The sequence below is a fragment of the Buteo buteo genome, chromosome 25, assembly GCF_964188355.1.
Source record: "Buteo buteo chromosome 25, bButBut1.hap1.1, whole genome shotgun sequence".
NCBI lineage: Eukaryota > Metazoa > Chordata > Aves > Accipitriformes > Accipitridae > Buteo > Buteo buteo.
In genome coordinates, this window is record NC_134195.1 from 2,757,237 (window position 1) to 2,771,584 (window position 14,348).

Sequence of the window (14,348 nt, forward strand, 5' to 3'; positions counted from 1 at the left end):
ATGCTTCACCGAAATCCTGAATAATCCCGGTGTGCTGGGATCTGCTGGTGCAGGTGGAGGTGAAAAAGCTAAAATGGGGGCGAAGGGGGAGCTGCATTTTAATATGAGGTCTTTTCTATTCTCTTTAGTGCTTTCTTCTATTACCAGCTCCACTGACATCCAAAAAAGTATAACGGGGAAAACCTGAGGCAAATTGTACAACTTAAGGTTGTGGTCTCTATCTTTTTTATCATGTACAATGCGTTAAAGGTCGTCTGAGAAAGAAGTCTAGAAGATGCTGATAAATTACTCAGTTATTTCACAGTTCAGAGCCAGAGCTGTGCATTCATTAATTATTTTTTTTTTGTTTCGTTTGAACAATGTGGAATCAGACAGCACTACCAGGACAACAGTTTCTTCCTGGTTTTGAGGTCTGGAGAAAAATAGTGACACATTTCCCAACTTTGATGTGGACCCGTCATGCCTCATGGTACAGTACTGGCCTGAGTTCTTCCACTGGCTAAACCTTCTCAGGGCTTGGGCTGTTTTTGCTAAGAGTAGCTATGCTTTATATGCCCTCTTTCAACTTAAAAAAAAAAAAGAAATCAGCAAGTGGGAGTTCTTCGCTATAGTTTCATGGAGGCATTGCTCATCCAGCACGGCTTTCTGAGCTGGGGGGAGAGGGAGCTCTCAGCCCTTCCCTGGGTCCTCTGAGCTCTCTCGGCTCCTGAAGCCCCAGAAATACGGACATCACGTTCGCTTCATGAAACTTTTGGAGAAAGTGGCGGTCTCTTTACAAAGCTGGGACTCTGGAGACCCGGGTCTGTCCCGCTGAGCCCCAAGCATCTCAGTTGAGGGCTGCGTTGCTGTAGGAGATGATGGGCACGTGTTTGACGGTGGGAAGGAGACGGTGCTTCCACACCGGCGTGCAGGTTTTTTTGGGGTCCCTGCTTGGCTACCCAAATCACCCCAAACCAATCCTTCTGTGAATCCCCTACTACTAAGCCCATCTGAGAGGTGTCCTGCTGATACAAAGTGCTAGGGGAGATTTTTACTATGGCCTCATAAGAGAGGACATTAAAAATCTGAAAGACTTTACTGATGGCTGCTTCTGGAAGTCTGCCTTATTCTCTGCTTGCCCCAACCTCTACCCCACCACTTACCACCAAACCCACCTCAGACCAGTTTCTTCAGCTGGGACCCTTCAGGTGCCCCAGTTCCAGCTCGGAGTCGGGACTCCCCTTAAACACCTCCTTTATTGAGGCTTTCAAAAGCTCCTGGAAATCTATGCTTTGGAGAATGGGCTACACCCGGTGAAATGACACTGTCATTCATTTTGTCCAGTCCCCTTAAAAAAATCACTTTCAGAGGTTATTTGCGTAAGAATCTGAAAGTTCAAACTGCGTCACGACAGAGGTGTAATGCTGAAAAACCTTTTCCACCTGGGCTTTGTTTTTTCTTTATTTTCTGTGTGCCTGGCCTGGTTTTGATTGTCTGTCTGTGTCTATAGCTAAGCCAGGGCTTTAAGGAAGCATTACTAAAACTGGCAAAAAACCCCTCTGATGCATTTAGTGAGGGCTAAGGACCTAATGCCTTCAGTGACCTTGAGAGATACTTGCCTCAAAAGATGCGTTTTAGTAAAGCAGAAGGCTGTAGTATGGTGGAGCAACAGAACTGTACAGAATTATACCCACCACGCAAAACTAGGAAAGCCAAGAGATGTGCCAGCAGATCATCAAAAATACCTGTTACCCGCTCAGACAAAGTGAAATAGCAGCCTGGGAGGGCTCCCTCCATCGCCTCTCCTGTGACAAGGTGGGAGATGTGCTTAAAGGAGAGCAGCGGCTCGGGACCTCTCCTCCCGGGGCAAAGGAGGCCGGGAAGGATTCCTGGGCACTGGGAATGAAACCATATTTTCTGTTGCGTATCTCCCTCGGGCAAGGGTGTCACCAGAGTCCGAGCCTTGCCATTTGCACCCCTTCTGGCACAGCTGGCGTAGATCTGCATACCCCTCCTTGAACTCCTGTTCTTTCCAAAATACCCATTTCTGACTTTTCTTTGCTTATCACCAGTGCTAAATTTCCTGCCAGCATGGTCTGGAGCGGCTTGTTTTGGGCTGTTGACTGCAAGACATACCAATCTTGTACTGCTCTTCTAGCCATCACCACTGGAATTCGTATGGCCTCGCTCTCTCCTTTCCTGGAGGATTAATTGTGTCAACTCCTGAAACAAAACTTGGTGATTTGCTTAAGTGAGGCATTACACTTAAGGATGCATTTAGTGCAAATCTCTGTCAAGTTTTAAGTGCTCTTCAGGGAGGAACAGTCAATTGACTTGGATGGATGATTTATGTCTTACCAGCAGAGATTAAGTCATGCAGCAACCTAAAAGTTAACCCTCACAAGATGACTCTGCCTGACTTGTCCTGAACGTAGGGTGCTGCGTCTGAGTCTCCTAGTGCTGTATCTCTGTTGAGAAAAACAGACGTTGCAGGTGTAAATTAGAGGAGTTGAGGGTACCTCCTGGTACGCACTGACTACCTGCTTAATATCTGGCAGGCAGAAGTCCTTTAATTTGTGATAGAGTAGTGATCTTTCCAGATGTGAATAAGGGGCAAAAAAAAACCCCTTTAAATTTCTTCTTTTAAAAGATTAGAAAAGAATAATTAGAACGGCTTCTCCTGTGCTTGCAGGAAAAGCCAGCTCATAGAGAATTTACTATTCAAGTCTGCTGCAAAAGCTTTATGTTGTAAGGACTTTTCTCAAATGGGAAATGAAATCATGGACAATAAAAAGTAAATTACGGTTTAGGTTTAGTACAAAGTGGCCTTTATGGTTGCCAGCTCATAAAAGCTCAGTGGGCGAAACACACCTCTGTGCAAAAGGGCAGTCTTGTGCCTCCGATAAATTCTGTTTAGCCTCTGTTTTGAGGACCGGTGTGATATACATATGTGATTTTAATTTTGTGAGCCTCCGGATGCCAGAAAGCCTAATTCTTGTGGTGAAGGAAAAGAAATCAAAGTCTAAGCCTCTTCGGCAGTCGGGGGACACGACGTTCACCTCCCCTCTCCCTCCCGGCAGCGTGGCCGGCCAGTCCAGCCCAGTTGTCACGGATGTGACTGGTGCGCATCGTGCTGGCAAACGGGTTTGATCTCCGCTTGCTGCCAGCATCCTCGTGTCCTCGTTCCTTTGCTGGCAGCGGGTCGGGACTGCGCAGAGAGAGCGTCCTAAAAATCAAATTCCCTTGCTTGTGTAAAACCCACTCTTTTTCCGGATAGCTCTGCGACTTTCTGAAGCCGGGGGTCCTTAGGGTTGCTCCATGGTAAATTTTAACCTGAATGCACGGTTACGACGCTAAGCTAATCCGGCATACGGGAGAGGGATGCAGTAAGATTTCTCTGCCTGTCGCAACTTTGCTACGACACCCAAGGCAGCAACCCTGCCCTCGCTTCTCTGAAAAAAAACATTCGTCACGCACAAACTTTGTGCGGAAGCCGCTGTTGCCGTAAACACACAAAAAAATCGTATCCCGTCAGCAGGATCCAGTGGCGCCGGCTGCTTCTTACTGCTCCGTTTCACATTGCGTTGTAAAATAAACACTTCCTAAGACTTTTAACGCGAGCTGCGGCACCTGCCTCATGTCTGCGTGCCCCGGGATTTGGAGTGGGGCAGATGTCCCGGGAAATCTGAATTGCCCTGGCAAGGTGTTGCCTCTCTCTGGCTTACATCGTCCGCAGGAGAGGTCCTCAGGGCCTTTCAGCGTCGGGCTTTTCTGAGCACTTACGCTTGCTGCGTGTTCCTCTGCAGTAATTAAGAACCCCTTGAAAGGGCGTATCTTTACCACAATAATGCACACAGTGTATGGCCAAAGTGCAAATAGCTTCAGAGGAGGTTAAATCACTATTTTTCCAATATTAATATTAATGAGGCTGAACATTTGCATTCGCGGTAAATCCTCTTGTAGCGTCAATGTCCTTTGAGGATTTTTCTGCAGATAAATGAAGCGTTCCCCTCCTTCCCTCACTACTTCTGCTAACAGCGTCACTCAGTGCAGCAATAGATCAACAGGTCCTGTTAATCTGTGAAAAGGCAGAGCTTAGAACAAGCACTTTTTGACATAATTAAAGCTGACACTGCCTACCACCATTCCTGGAAGAAGTACTAGCGGAGTTTCATTAGAATAAGTAAATACAAATAGAATTCACCCTGAACAGTCGTCTTTGTTGCAAACAAAACCCATTAGTTAGCAAGGAGAGTCTGGAGCAGGGCTGAATTCACGCTGATCTCAAAGCCCTTCTCGTATTTAATTTATAAACTGATGATTAATTCAGTGATTAGCTAATTCACTTGCAGTGATTAATTTAATTCTTGTCTTCAGGCTAGTGTTTAAGAAAGGAAAAAAGGCCAGCTCAGATAGATGCACATCAATGTCCTTGTGATTAAAAAATGATAATATAATGCCCTGGAGAGTAAAGGAAAAAAGAAAGATCGAGAGAATCGGTGACATGATCAGTTGTAAGTTCTTGCCTAAGCTGTAGCCGTATTTTTTAGCTGTGATGTTTAAATGTGTCAGTTACTCTAATGATCAATGGTTTGAAAGATGAATCTAAGAGTCTTTCGCTGTAGCTTTCCACTGTGTATTTTGAGAATGACGCTGCTTTAGAGCAGTCCTCCAGTTCTGCTTTTTCCTCACTTGTTTCGCCAGCTGCCTGCCAGCTCCCCTCCCTTTCAGCAACCTCTTTCTCATGCTTCACCAAATTCTTTGATGAGAGCACTTGGTACTTCTTAAATCCAGACTGCTTTTTTCGATTTCCAGCAGGATTTTCCTCGTCTTTTGATGCAACATGAAATGAGGATGATTTGGGGGACTTCTCTCTATTAGACAAACCGGTGTATTTTGGGACAGTATTGCTTTTACAATTTAGGCCATCACTTGGCAATGGAGCTTGATAGCTCTTGATGTCGCCCGCAGGACCTTCCTTTCCTGAGCTGTCATTGCTGAGCTTCTCTGATAGAGCTGAAGAGCGTAGCTGGTATTTCTCTCTTCTCTCAGGTGCGCTCTTCTTTTCTGGACTACCAGTTTTATACGTTGCTTTTTCGTCAGGTGGCGGTGGCGATTGCTTCTTTTTGGCTGTGGCATTCTTTTCTTGAGGCTTCACCAGCAAATTTGAAGATGGGGACTGGCACGTCCCAGAACCTGGATCTTTGTTTTTATCTTTTACAGCCCTTACATCAGGCTTTGTAAAACTTTCAGATACAGTTTGTTGTTTTCCTCTTCCTGGAGCATTTTTCTCAGGCTTTGATGATTTACTTGAAGGAGGTAACTGATGGTTCCCAGAACACTGGTGTTTATCACCCTCTTTTACAGCTTTTGCTTCAGGTGACCTGATGTCCTCCGCTGCTGGTGTCTTCTGCTTTCTATCTCTTGAAGCATTTTTTTCTTGGGACTTCACCACTTTGTTTGAAGAGGGTGACTTCTCAGAATTTGGATCTCCATCTTTTTCTTTTACAGCATTAGTACCAGGCTTCTTAAAACCTGCAGAAGCTGATGTTTGTTGCTTTTGTTCTGGAGTATTTTTTTCTTGAGGCTTAACCAACATTTCTGATGATACCGATCGGTATTTCTTGGAACTTGGAAATTTGTTCTTCTCTTTTGCAGCATCCGTATCAGGCGGCGTAAAATCTTCAAATCTTGTTTGCTGCTTGTCTCCTCCTGGAGTATTTTCCTCACGCTTTGCTGATTTTCTTGAAGGAGGTAGCTGGTACTTCCCAGAACACTGGTGTTTATCACCCTCTTTTACAGCTTTTGCTTCAGGTGACCTGATGTCCTCCGCTGCTGGTGTCTTCTGCTTTCTATCTCTTGAAGCATTTTTTTCTTGGGACTTCACCACTTTGTTTGAAGAGGGTGACTTCTCAGAATTTGGATCTCCATCTTTTTCTTTTACAGCGTTAGTACCAGGCTTCTTAAAACCTGCAGAAGCTGATGTTTGTTGCTTTTGTTCTGGAGTATTTTTTTCTTGAGGCTTAACCAACGTTTCTGACGATACCGATCGGTATTTCTTGGAACTTGGAAATTTGTTCTTCTCTTTTGCAGCACCTGTATCAGGCGGCGTAAAATCTTCAAATCTTGTTTGCTGCTTGTCTCCTCCTGGAGTATTTTCTTCATGCTTTGCTGAGTTTCTTGAAGGAGGTAGCTGGTACTTCCCAGAACACTGGTGCTCGTTATCCTCTTTTACAGCCTTTGTTTCAGGTGACCCAGTGTCTGCCGCTGCTGGTGTCTTCTGCTTCTTCTCTCCTGAAGAGCTTCTTTCTTGAGGCTTCAGCACTTTGTTTGAAGAAGGTGACTGGATCTTCTCAGAGGCATGTTTAGTCTTTTTTTCGGACAACTTAGTTTCAGGCTTTACAAAGTCACCTGGTGACACCTGTTTCTGTGACTCTAGAGGAGACGATTTCTTGTCTTGCTTCATCAGTGGATTTGATAATGGTGTTCGATTTTTAGGATCACACGAAGTATTCCTCTCTCCTTCACAACTCTTTTTAGGCTGCACGGGTTCATTTTTCAAATTATGAGGGGTATTCTCCTCATCAGTGGTCTTATTGTCTTGCCTTGATGTATTTCTTGGTGGCATTGAATAATTCTTGAAGCTTGACTTGATGTTTTTTAGCCCTGCACTGTCATTTGCATGTTTCATTGGTTCATTTGATGAGGACAAGTGGTGTTTCCCTTTATTGCAGGTGACGTTTTCATCTACTGCCATATCATGTTCATGTTTCACAAAATCTCTTGAAGGTGTTAGACGCTTCAAATCCTGCCCAGTATTTTTCACTCCTTGAATGTTGGTATCGTGCTCTGATGAAGGTGACTGGGATGTTTGAGGTCTATGAGCATTCTTCTCATTTGAAGAGTTATTATCATGATCCCCTGTATCACTTGGTGTGAATACTTGTTCCTCCTCAGATTTATGCAAGACATTTCTCTCGTCTCTCTCATCTGTCTCTGTCCTATCACTCTTATGCTTCATGTCGTCACCTGATGACAAAAGCTTATCCTTTGTATGTTTGGAGACCTTATTTTTACCTTTTGCATGCTTCTTTTGGTCTGAGACCAATTCATCGGATGAAGGAAACAGGTTCTCTTCCAGCATATCACTTCCTTTCTTCGTGGTATCATCTGAAGTTGGTGTTCGGTTCTTCTTCAAGGCTAATAGGGGCTTTCTGGCTAGCGTGGTCTTATTTTCCTGTTTTCCTGGCTTCTTGGTTGAAAGTGAAAGACAGTTCTCAAATCTTGGACATGTATTTGTCTCTTCAGCTGTAGAGTTTTCATTTTCTGTTGCACGATTTGGGGGCAGAGCTTGGTTCTTAAAATCAGATGCAGTTTTCTTCTCCGCCGTCGTATCATTCCCATGGTTTGTCGACTTGTCTGAAGAGGGTGGTGGATGCTTCTCACAGCCATCGCTGGCATGCTCGTCTCCCACGCCACCAGCTCCCTGCCTCACCAGATCAATAGGTCGAAGGGCTGGAGGATTTCCAAGAGTGCGATGGATTCTTTGTCCTGCAATCCCACTCATTGGTGTTGGTAAAGGGGTTGACGAGGGTGGCTGCCGTGCCTCAGGGTCAGGCCAGGGCATCTCATCTGCAGTGGCCTCTTCACGCTCAATGAAAGATTTGGATGGCTTGTGACAGGTCTCCAGGTCAGTCAAGGCACCTCTGTGCAGGGCTCGATTGTTTGCACGATTCATCATTTCATTTGATGAAGATAATTTGTCCTTCCCAAAATCTTCCGTGGTATAGGAACGGTGCTTCACAAGGTCACCTGGCAAAGGGCTTTGTGTCTCTTCCGAATGAGTAGAGATGTGCTCTTCTTCTGCAGCACCAGGCTTCTTCTCCTGGCTCTGATTTGAGGAGAGTGTGAGTTTGGTCTGATTTGCATCTGGATTTGATACGTCCCCACTGAAGTTACCAAAGTTATTTTGTGGGCTGGGCGTTTGAGGAGGCTGTGGCTGCTTGGTTTTGGATTCATTTTGCATTTGGCTGTTGGGTGTTTTATTCTCCTTTTCCTTTTTAGCTGGGACATCACTAGCATTTTTGCTAGAAGTAGAGGATATTTTCTCTTCGCTGTGATATTTCGCTCCTTCTTTGGCTTCTTCAGAGCACCTGCCTCTTAAACCTGGTGCCTCTTTTTGGATTATCAGTGGCCTTTTGCCAGAAGCTGGTGTTTGGAGAGTTAGCTGTCGATCCTCCACTGGAGGTTCAACTTCACGAGATGCTTGGACTCCCGGAGAGTGAAATGGCAGAATGTTTCCCAGTGCTTTCTGCTCTGGAAAACATTTTTGGCCTGCAAAGAAAGGATCCTTTTCTGGCTCTGTGAGCTCTGTGTCAACTTCCTCTGAACTGTATACATACATAGTTATTTCAGGAATCTCACCTCTTTTAGTATCCCGAGGACTTTGTTCATGGGATCCTTCAGCTGTGCCAGAATGAGGCGAGTTAGGAGGTGGGCTGTCTTCCTTGACATGTCGCACAGCATTGGTAATCCCCAATAGTGAAGAAGTATCAGGCCCAGCTGGCGTGTTATTCCCATCGCAGCCTAGACTATATTCAGACAAGGGAGGAACGCAGTCTGAAAGAGATTTGTTTTTACAGGTAGTGGAAGAGCTATCTAGATTAGGAGTAAAGTTGGGTCTTTGCTTTGTGGAATCTATTTTAGCCTTGGCACGGTCCTTTGCATCAGACATGGCCTCAGGTGCCAGCGGTAACTCTTCTTTGTCCTCCCTGTCCTGTGCTGTATTTGCGGGTGTTTTGTTCTCACCGGGCTCTCTATCGGACCCCCCCTGTTCCTTCAGTGGTCTATCATGACCGAAAGGCTGCTTCATGGCGTTATTTTTCGACCAGCTCCAAGGATGGTTAATTTCAGTAACGATGCTGAGTCTGGGCACCGGGACCGTGGAGCACACTAAATATTGGGATTCTGGACTGTTTATATCTGTGGCTGTCATTGCTGCCGTGCGCAGGACTCTGACCTCTGGCTTACGAATAGTTTTTCTACTCGGGAATTTTTTAGTCTTTTTCTCACCTTTGCGCAAGAGCGATGCTTTCACCTCCGCAGCTGAGCAGAGAGCATTTTGTTCGAACTTCTCCTTCAGTTTGGACAGGACCGAACTCCTGTTGACTATTTTCGGCAAGCCGTTGTCCGGCCCCTTCTTTTTCCAGCTGGGAGACTTCTCCTTGGCTTCTTTTTCTTCGGCAGCTAAAAATTTCTTCAGGATGTCCTTCACTGTGTTTTTCCCACTCGCGCAGCTCCACCTGGCCCTCTCGCTGGGTGCTGTGTCTGCATCTTCCTCTGCTGCTTTTCCATCTCCTCTCCTGTCTCTGCTTCTGTCCATCTTGTTACCAGCCCTGCTCACCCACAACTTCTCTTTAATGACCAGTTTGCCGACTTCTCTTCTTTTCTTGGTATACGGCTCACGATTGTTGTTTAGAAATCTGGACCGCAAGAGCTGAAATCTGGTGGGATGCTGGCCCCTGTTTGGATCTGGACGTGGCTGGTTATAACTCACCTTGTTTTCTTTACCTTCTGCCCATTTTGTCCTCTTGTTGCTGAGCTGTGGGTCGCCGGCCGCGAGCTCGGTGACGTACAGCAGCAGGCTGCTGAGAACAGCAAAGGCCCCTTGCTCTGTCGCCATCCTATTGAGCTTCTTCTTCAGCACCAAAGGGTCTACCAGCATCTTATCATCTCCGCAAAAGCGTGTGCTTTTGGTGCTGCGCAAGAGAAAACACGAATGTTCTTTTCAAATCATCAACATTGCCGCTACCTCCTTATTTTGCTTTAATGGCATGCTGCCGAGCGTAAAATGGAAAAAAATACTTTAATTTAGAACTTCTCAAGAGAGTTGTCGTTAGTGGCCTGTTAAAAAGCATGCAAAAAGTGCTTTACAAGCTTCGTGAGGCACGGTGTGGCGGGAGCGCGCACGGCTACACACAGTCTCCCACGGCACCGTCGGCTCTTTCTTCTGTGTTTTGTGGGCAGTGGAAGCACTTAGGGGAGCAAGCAGCGCTAGTCGGGGTGACCGCGTCTCCTCTGTGCCCCTCCTCGCTCATTTAGTATTACCGTGTCCTAATGCAAGGGCAACACCGAAGGTATTTTCCTCTCCTGCGTAGGTAAAGCGTAGGCAAAGATAAATACAATGAGAACGCAGTTAGCAGGAAAACATGGTTCTGCCTCTGTGTTATAAGAACAGACTCAAACCATTGAAACACAATCTCAAGGCTGAGGAGCACAAATGTGCCACTGATAGTTTTTGCTATTGGTACAGGTTAGAAGTCAGTAGGTACCTCTCCAGAATTAAAAAAAAACCACCACAGGCTTTGCATTATTTGCTTTTGGATAGCATTCAAATCTCACATCAGGACTAACCCTCTTAAATCTGCTTTGTGAAGGGCAGCACCACAGCAGCAACCCTGGCAACGTCCCTCGACTACAACCCCTTTTAATCTGGAGGAAGAAGGCTGGTATGTTGGACCTACGCTTCAGTTTGAAGAATCAGGCCCTTGGACAGCTGGGGATTTATGCAATGCTTTAATTGGTGTGGATCTGTTACTAAATAAAATACTGAACTCAGCACAAAAGCTGGAGCGTGAAGTCAATAACAATAGATGGAGATAGGAGGGAAAAAAGCAAGAGGTGTCGGCTTTCTGACACCGCGAAAAGCTGCAAGGTTACTTCGCTGGGCAGTGAAATAGCTTCACGCACAGAATGCAGCCTGCATACCAGGAGGGGATTAATTTTTATGAGCAGAAGTGGAATAAAAAATTCTTTAAATTAAGCCCACGCGTAGAAAATGAAGAAAGGCTGCAGAGAGACTCATCCTTTAGGGAATGTCAGCCTCCAAAGGTTGGGGAAGGCCCAGCTGTGCCCCAGCAGATGGTACCCCACGGATTTTGAAAGAAATTGGACCTGGCCCCCCACTGCGATATTATGGAGGCTGTTTGTAAAGTGGGGGGGCCGGTCCTCGTCCCGTCGGGTTGTGACATTTGGATTCCACTTGGCTGCATTTCAAGTGCACATATTGAAAATTACATCCCTCAGCAGTGGGACGAAGTGGCCAACTTGAATGGAAGAAGGTCTATTTATAATGACTTTGTAGATATTTTTACAGGCCAATAAAAGAAAAAAGCGTGACAACTGGCCCATGTCTAATGTGACAAACAATACTTCGTAGGTTTTGATTGGGAATAACCACATTTCAGCACAGCACAGGTGCACGCTCCCACGTGCACAATGTGGTAACATCCACCCTTTCTCTTACTGAATTGGCCACAGCCGAGGAGGAGGCAAGGCTCCCATGTTACGCCAAGATCCCCGCTTGTCGCAACTATGGCAATTTTCAGAATAAAGAAAAATCAGAATTCAGGGTATCATTGGCTAAAAATATCCTGGTTCACTCTCCTTCCTATAGCCAGTCTGCTGATATTTTGACTGAAATCTTGCCATGGCAGAAGACCGCTCCTCTCCTCGCTAAGAAGTGGCTGGTGTATTCAGAAGCACACGTGGGGCCATCAACCAGCGTGATTTAGGGTCCTCTCTGATCTCTCAGAACAGCAGTGGAACCAGATGTCCTGCTTACCTGTCCCTTCCGGACTACTTTGGATACAATAAATGGCCACAGTAAAATATGGACTAGTCCTGCTTTCAGTGAGGTCAGCATAGCCAAACTACTATTGATTGTGAAGGGAAGAAGATCAGACCCTCCCTGCAAGGAATATTCACAGTAATTAATCACTTATGAGCTGTAAAATTCAAACAGCTTCATTAACATATATTACTAGTGAGCTCTGTTTGGGGTTTTCCTTTTCCACGTTAGAGGGTTCTTATAGGATGCCATCTGAAAGGTAGCATTTGTGGGAATACTGCACTGCCTTAAGTACCAAGACAGGTTGTTGCATGGGTTGGGTGTTTGATCCGTATTCACCAGCAAGCAGCAGAAAACGAGCAAACAGCTATGGCACCTATTTAGGGCATTTGCAGGTCTTCCAAGATGACCTCACCTGCAAACCAGCATCACGACCATGTCAATCTGAAATGCGGTCTGTGCGAGGGCTGTGGTACAATGACACTAAATTCTGAGACCACCGCAGAAAATGTGGGCGGTGATGAGTCTGCGTTGTCCCAATGTTTGGAAAACGCCATGCTTCCCCCTCAGGGAAGGAGGGCAAAGTCAGATGGTTTCTCACGTTTGGGAGCATGACCACCACTTCCAACAAGCCAAGACACCATCCTTAATATTTCTTCGCCACCTTTTCCCAAGTTCCATCCTGCTGTTCTTAAACTATGTGACCTATCAGTGAAATATAGTCACCTCTATATCAACTACAGATAGTCAACTCTAGTCCCACCTGTGGGGGGAGGAACGGGGCAGGGAACCCCACACCAGCAGAAGTCACTTCCCAGCGGTGCGAGCTACGCCAGGCGACGAGGCAGATACTTGGGCAAATCCCTGATGCTGTGAAATGGCCTAACATGGACTTCAGCCTCCTCGCCCCTCTCCTCCCACCGAGACGCTGGTTTTCACTGTTTTGTTTTGGTTTTTTTAATGTGCGTGACGCTGCCTCAATGCGCTGCTGGTTTCTGGAAGCACCGCTGCACGCTTGTCGGCGGCTGGAGGACACACCGCTTGGACCTCCAGAGGAAGCAAAGCCACCTTCAAAACTTTCCTGACTTCTTGGCCCACGAAGAATTAACATGCATAAGACAGGCGGCTCAGTTATTTATTTACAGGTCCTTCGGCGACACTTATCACGGCAGCGTCGGAGCGGCAAACGGCCTGATACGCTAACGGGCAGCAGTGCAACCCTATCCCGCTGGCTGGTCCATCCCAGGAAAACCTCCGGAGCGGACACCACCGTGTCGTGGAGTGGAGGAGAGCCGACGTGCCGCGGCGGCGGTGGGAGAGGAGCCGGCTCTTTGCCCCAACCCTGCCTGCACCCGGCCGCAGGAGCGGTGCTTTACAGGGTCGGGCTGTGGGAGTCGCCTTTTAAATGAGATTCTCTTATTTGTCTCTGAAACAAAACTTGGTCCTCCTCAGCCTGCGTAGGAGGTAGAGTGGGAACAGTTGTGAGGACTCTTCAATTTTTTGGTGATTATTTTTTCTAAAGGAAGAGGAAAAGCCAAAATACTGGAGAAAATCCTACCTTATGCAGGATATGTTCTTCTCTCTTCTCTATTGCTGAATTTATTACAGGTATGCTAGAGGCATCCTAAACTAGAAGGAATGTTTTTAGAAGGTCTTTGTATTCTCTTAAATCAAAAGCTACCGACACGAATGCTCCTTTTGGTTTAACGTATCTCCAAAGCAAACAAGAAAGCACCTTGCGAAGCTGCCAAGAGAAAACATGCTGAAACAACAGTGTGCGAAGTAGCTCACAGTACGGAAAACCTTTTTCATACGGATATTGTCATGCAGGCTGCTATTCATAACGACAGGGATCACCTGCTCCTCTTTCTGCCACATAACGTCCCAGTGACGATTCCAGCAATTGCTTACATGGAAAAAGGGGTAGGAAAGTACTTATGTATTTTTAGCTATCTTTTTAAAACGCGGTTCAGCAGCTGGAGAAAGATAGGAGAAACCAACACCACGTAGGCAATCACTCACGGTGGAGTTTGGAAAGTGCTACGCAGACCTCAGTCTCTGAACTTCTGAGGTAAAACATAAGGTTAAACACTGGGGACAAATTCTGCACTCACATCTGTGTCATTTCATTGAGGATTCCAGATCTGTGCCCGTGCTGCTGTGGGGGCATCAGAATCTCCTTCACCGGGGTCTGCTATTTACTTTGTGTGCTGTATGCAACTTTTAACCGAATCATAGTTTGTTGGTTTTCTTGAAAAATAAAAATTTAAAAAAAAAAAAAAATTAAAAAGGAAGAGAAAAAAGGAAAATGAAAAAGAAGAAAAAGAAAAAAGGAAAGAAAAAGAAAAAAGGAAAGAAAAAGAAAAAAGAAAAGGAAAGGAAAAACGAAAAGAAAAAGGAAAAGAAAAAGGAAAAAGGAAGAGGAAAAGAGAAAAGAAAAAGAAAAAAGAAAATAAAAAGAAGAAAAGAAAAAGTAGAAGAAGTTGGCGAGGAGAGGAGAGGGGAGGAGAGGAGAGGAGAGGGGAAAAAAAGAAAAAAGGGAATAAAAGGAAAAGGAAAAAAGGAAAAAGGAAGGAGGAAAAAGGTAAAGCAGTTGTAACTATTTTCTTCCTGGACTTTTTGTGGTGCTCAGACTTGTGAAATGTACCACAGCCTGACTGCTGACCTATTACAACTGCTTGAAGACCTCAGCCAAAAATTCTGATACTGATACAGCAACATATAATCTGCTCAATCTAAA

The 14,348-nt window shown here is 45.7% G+C and overlaps 1 protein-coding gene across 1 annotated transcript; it reads right to left on the reverse strand.

The window, feature by feature from the left end:
- Positions 1-2,489: 2,489 nt before the first annotated feature.
- On the reverse strand, positions 2,490-14,348 carry LOC142044686 (uncharacterized). The gene is made up of 2 exons (XM_075057388.1): positions 13,723-14,348; positions 2,490-9,737 (listed from the first exon to the last, which is right to left on the reverse strand). The coding sequence occupies exons 1-2, from the start codon at positions 13,776-13,778 to the stop codon at positions 4,526-4,528; spliced, it is 5,268 nt and encodes a 1,755-aa protein (XP_074913489.1). The 5' UTR covers positions 13,779-14,348; the 3' UTR covers positions 2,490-4,525.

Coding starts and splice junctions, on each gene's coding strand:
- LOC142044686 (XM_075057388.1), bottom strand. CDS start 13,778: ATGCCCCCACAGCAGCACGGGCACAGATCTGGAATCCTCAATGAAATG. Junction 9,738..13,722: donor CTCAATGAAATGACACAGAT/GTGAGTGCAGAA, acceptor TCTCTTGCGCAG/CACCAAAAGCACACGCTTTT.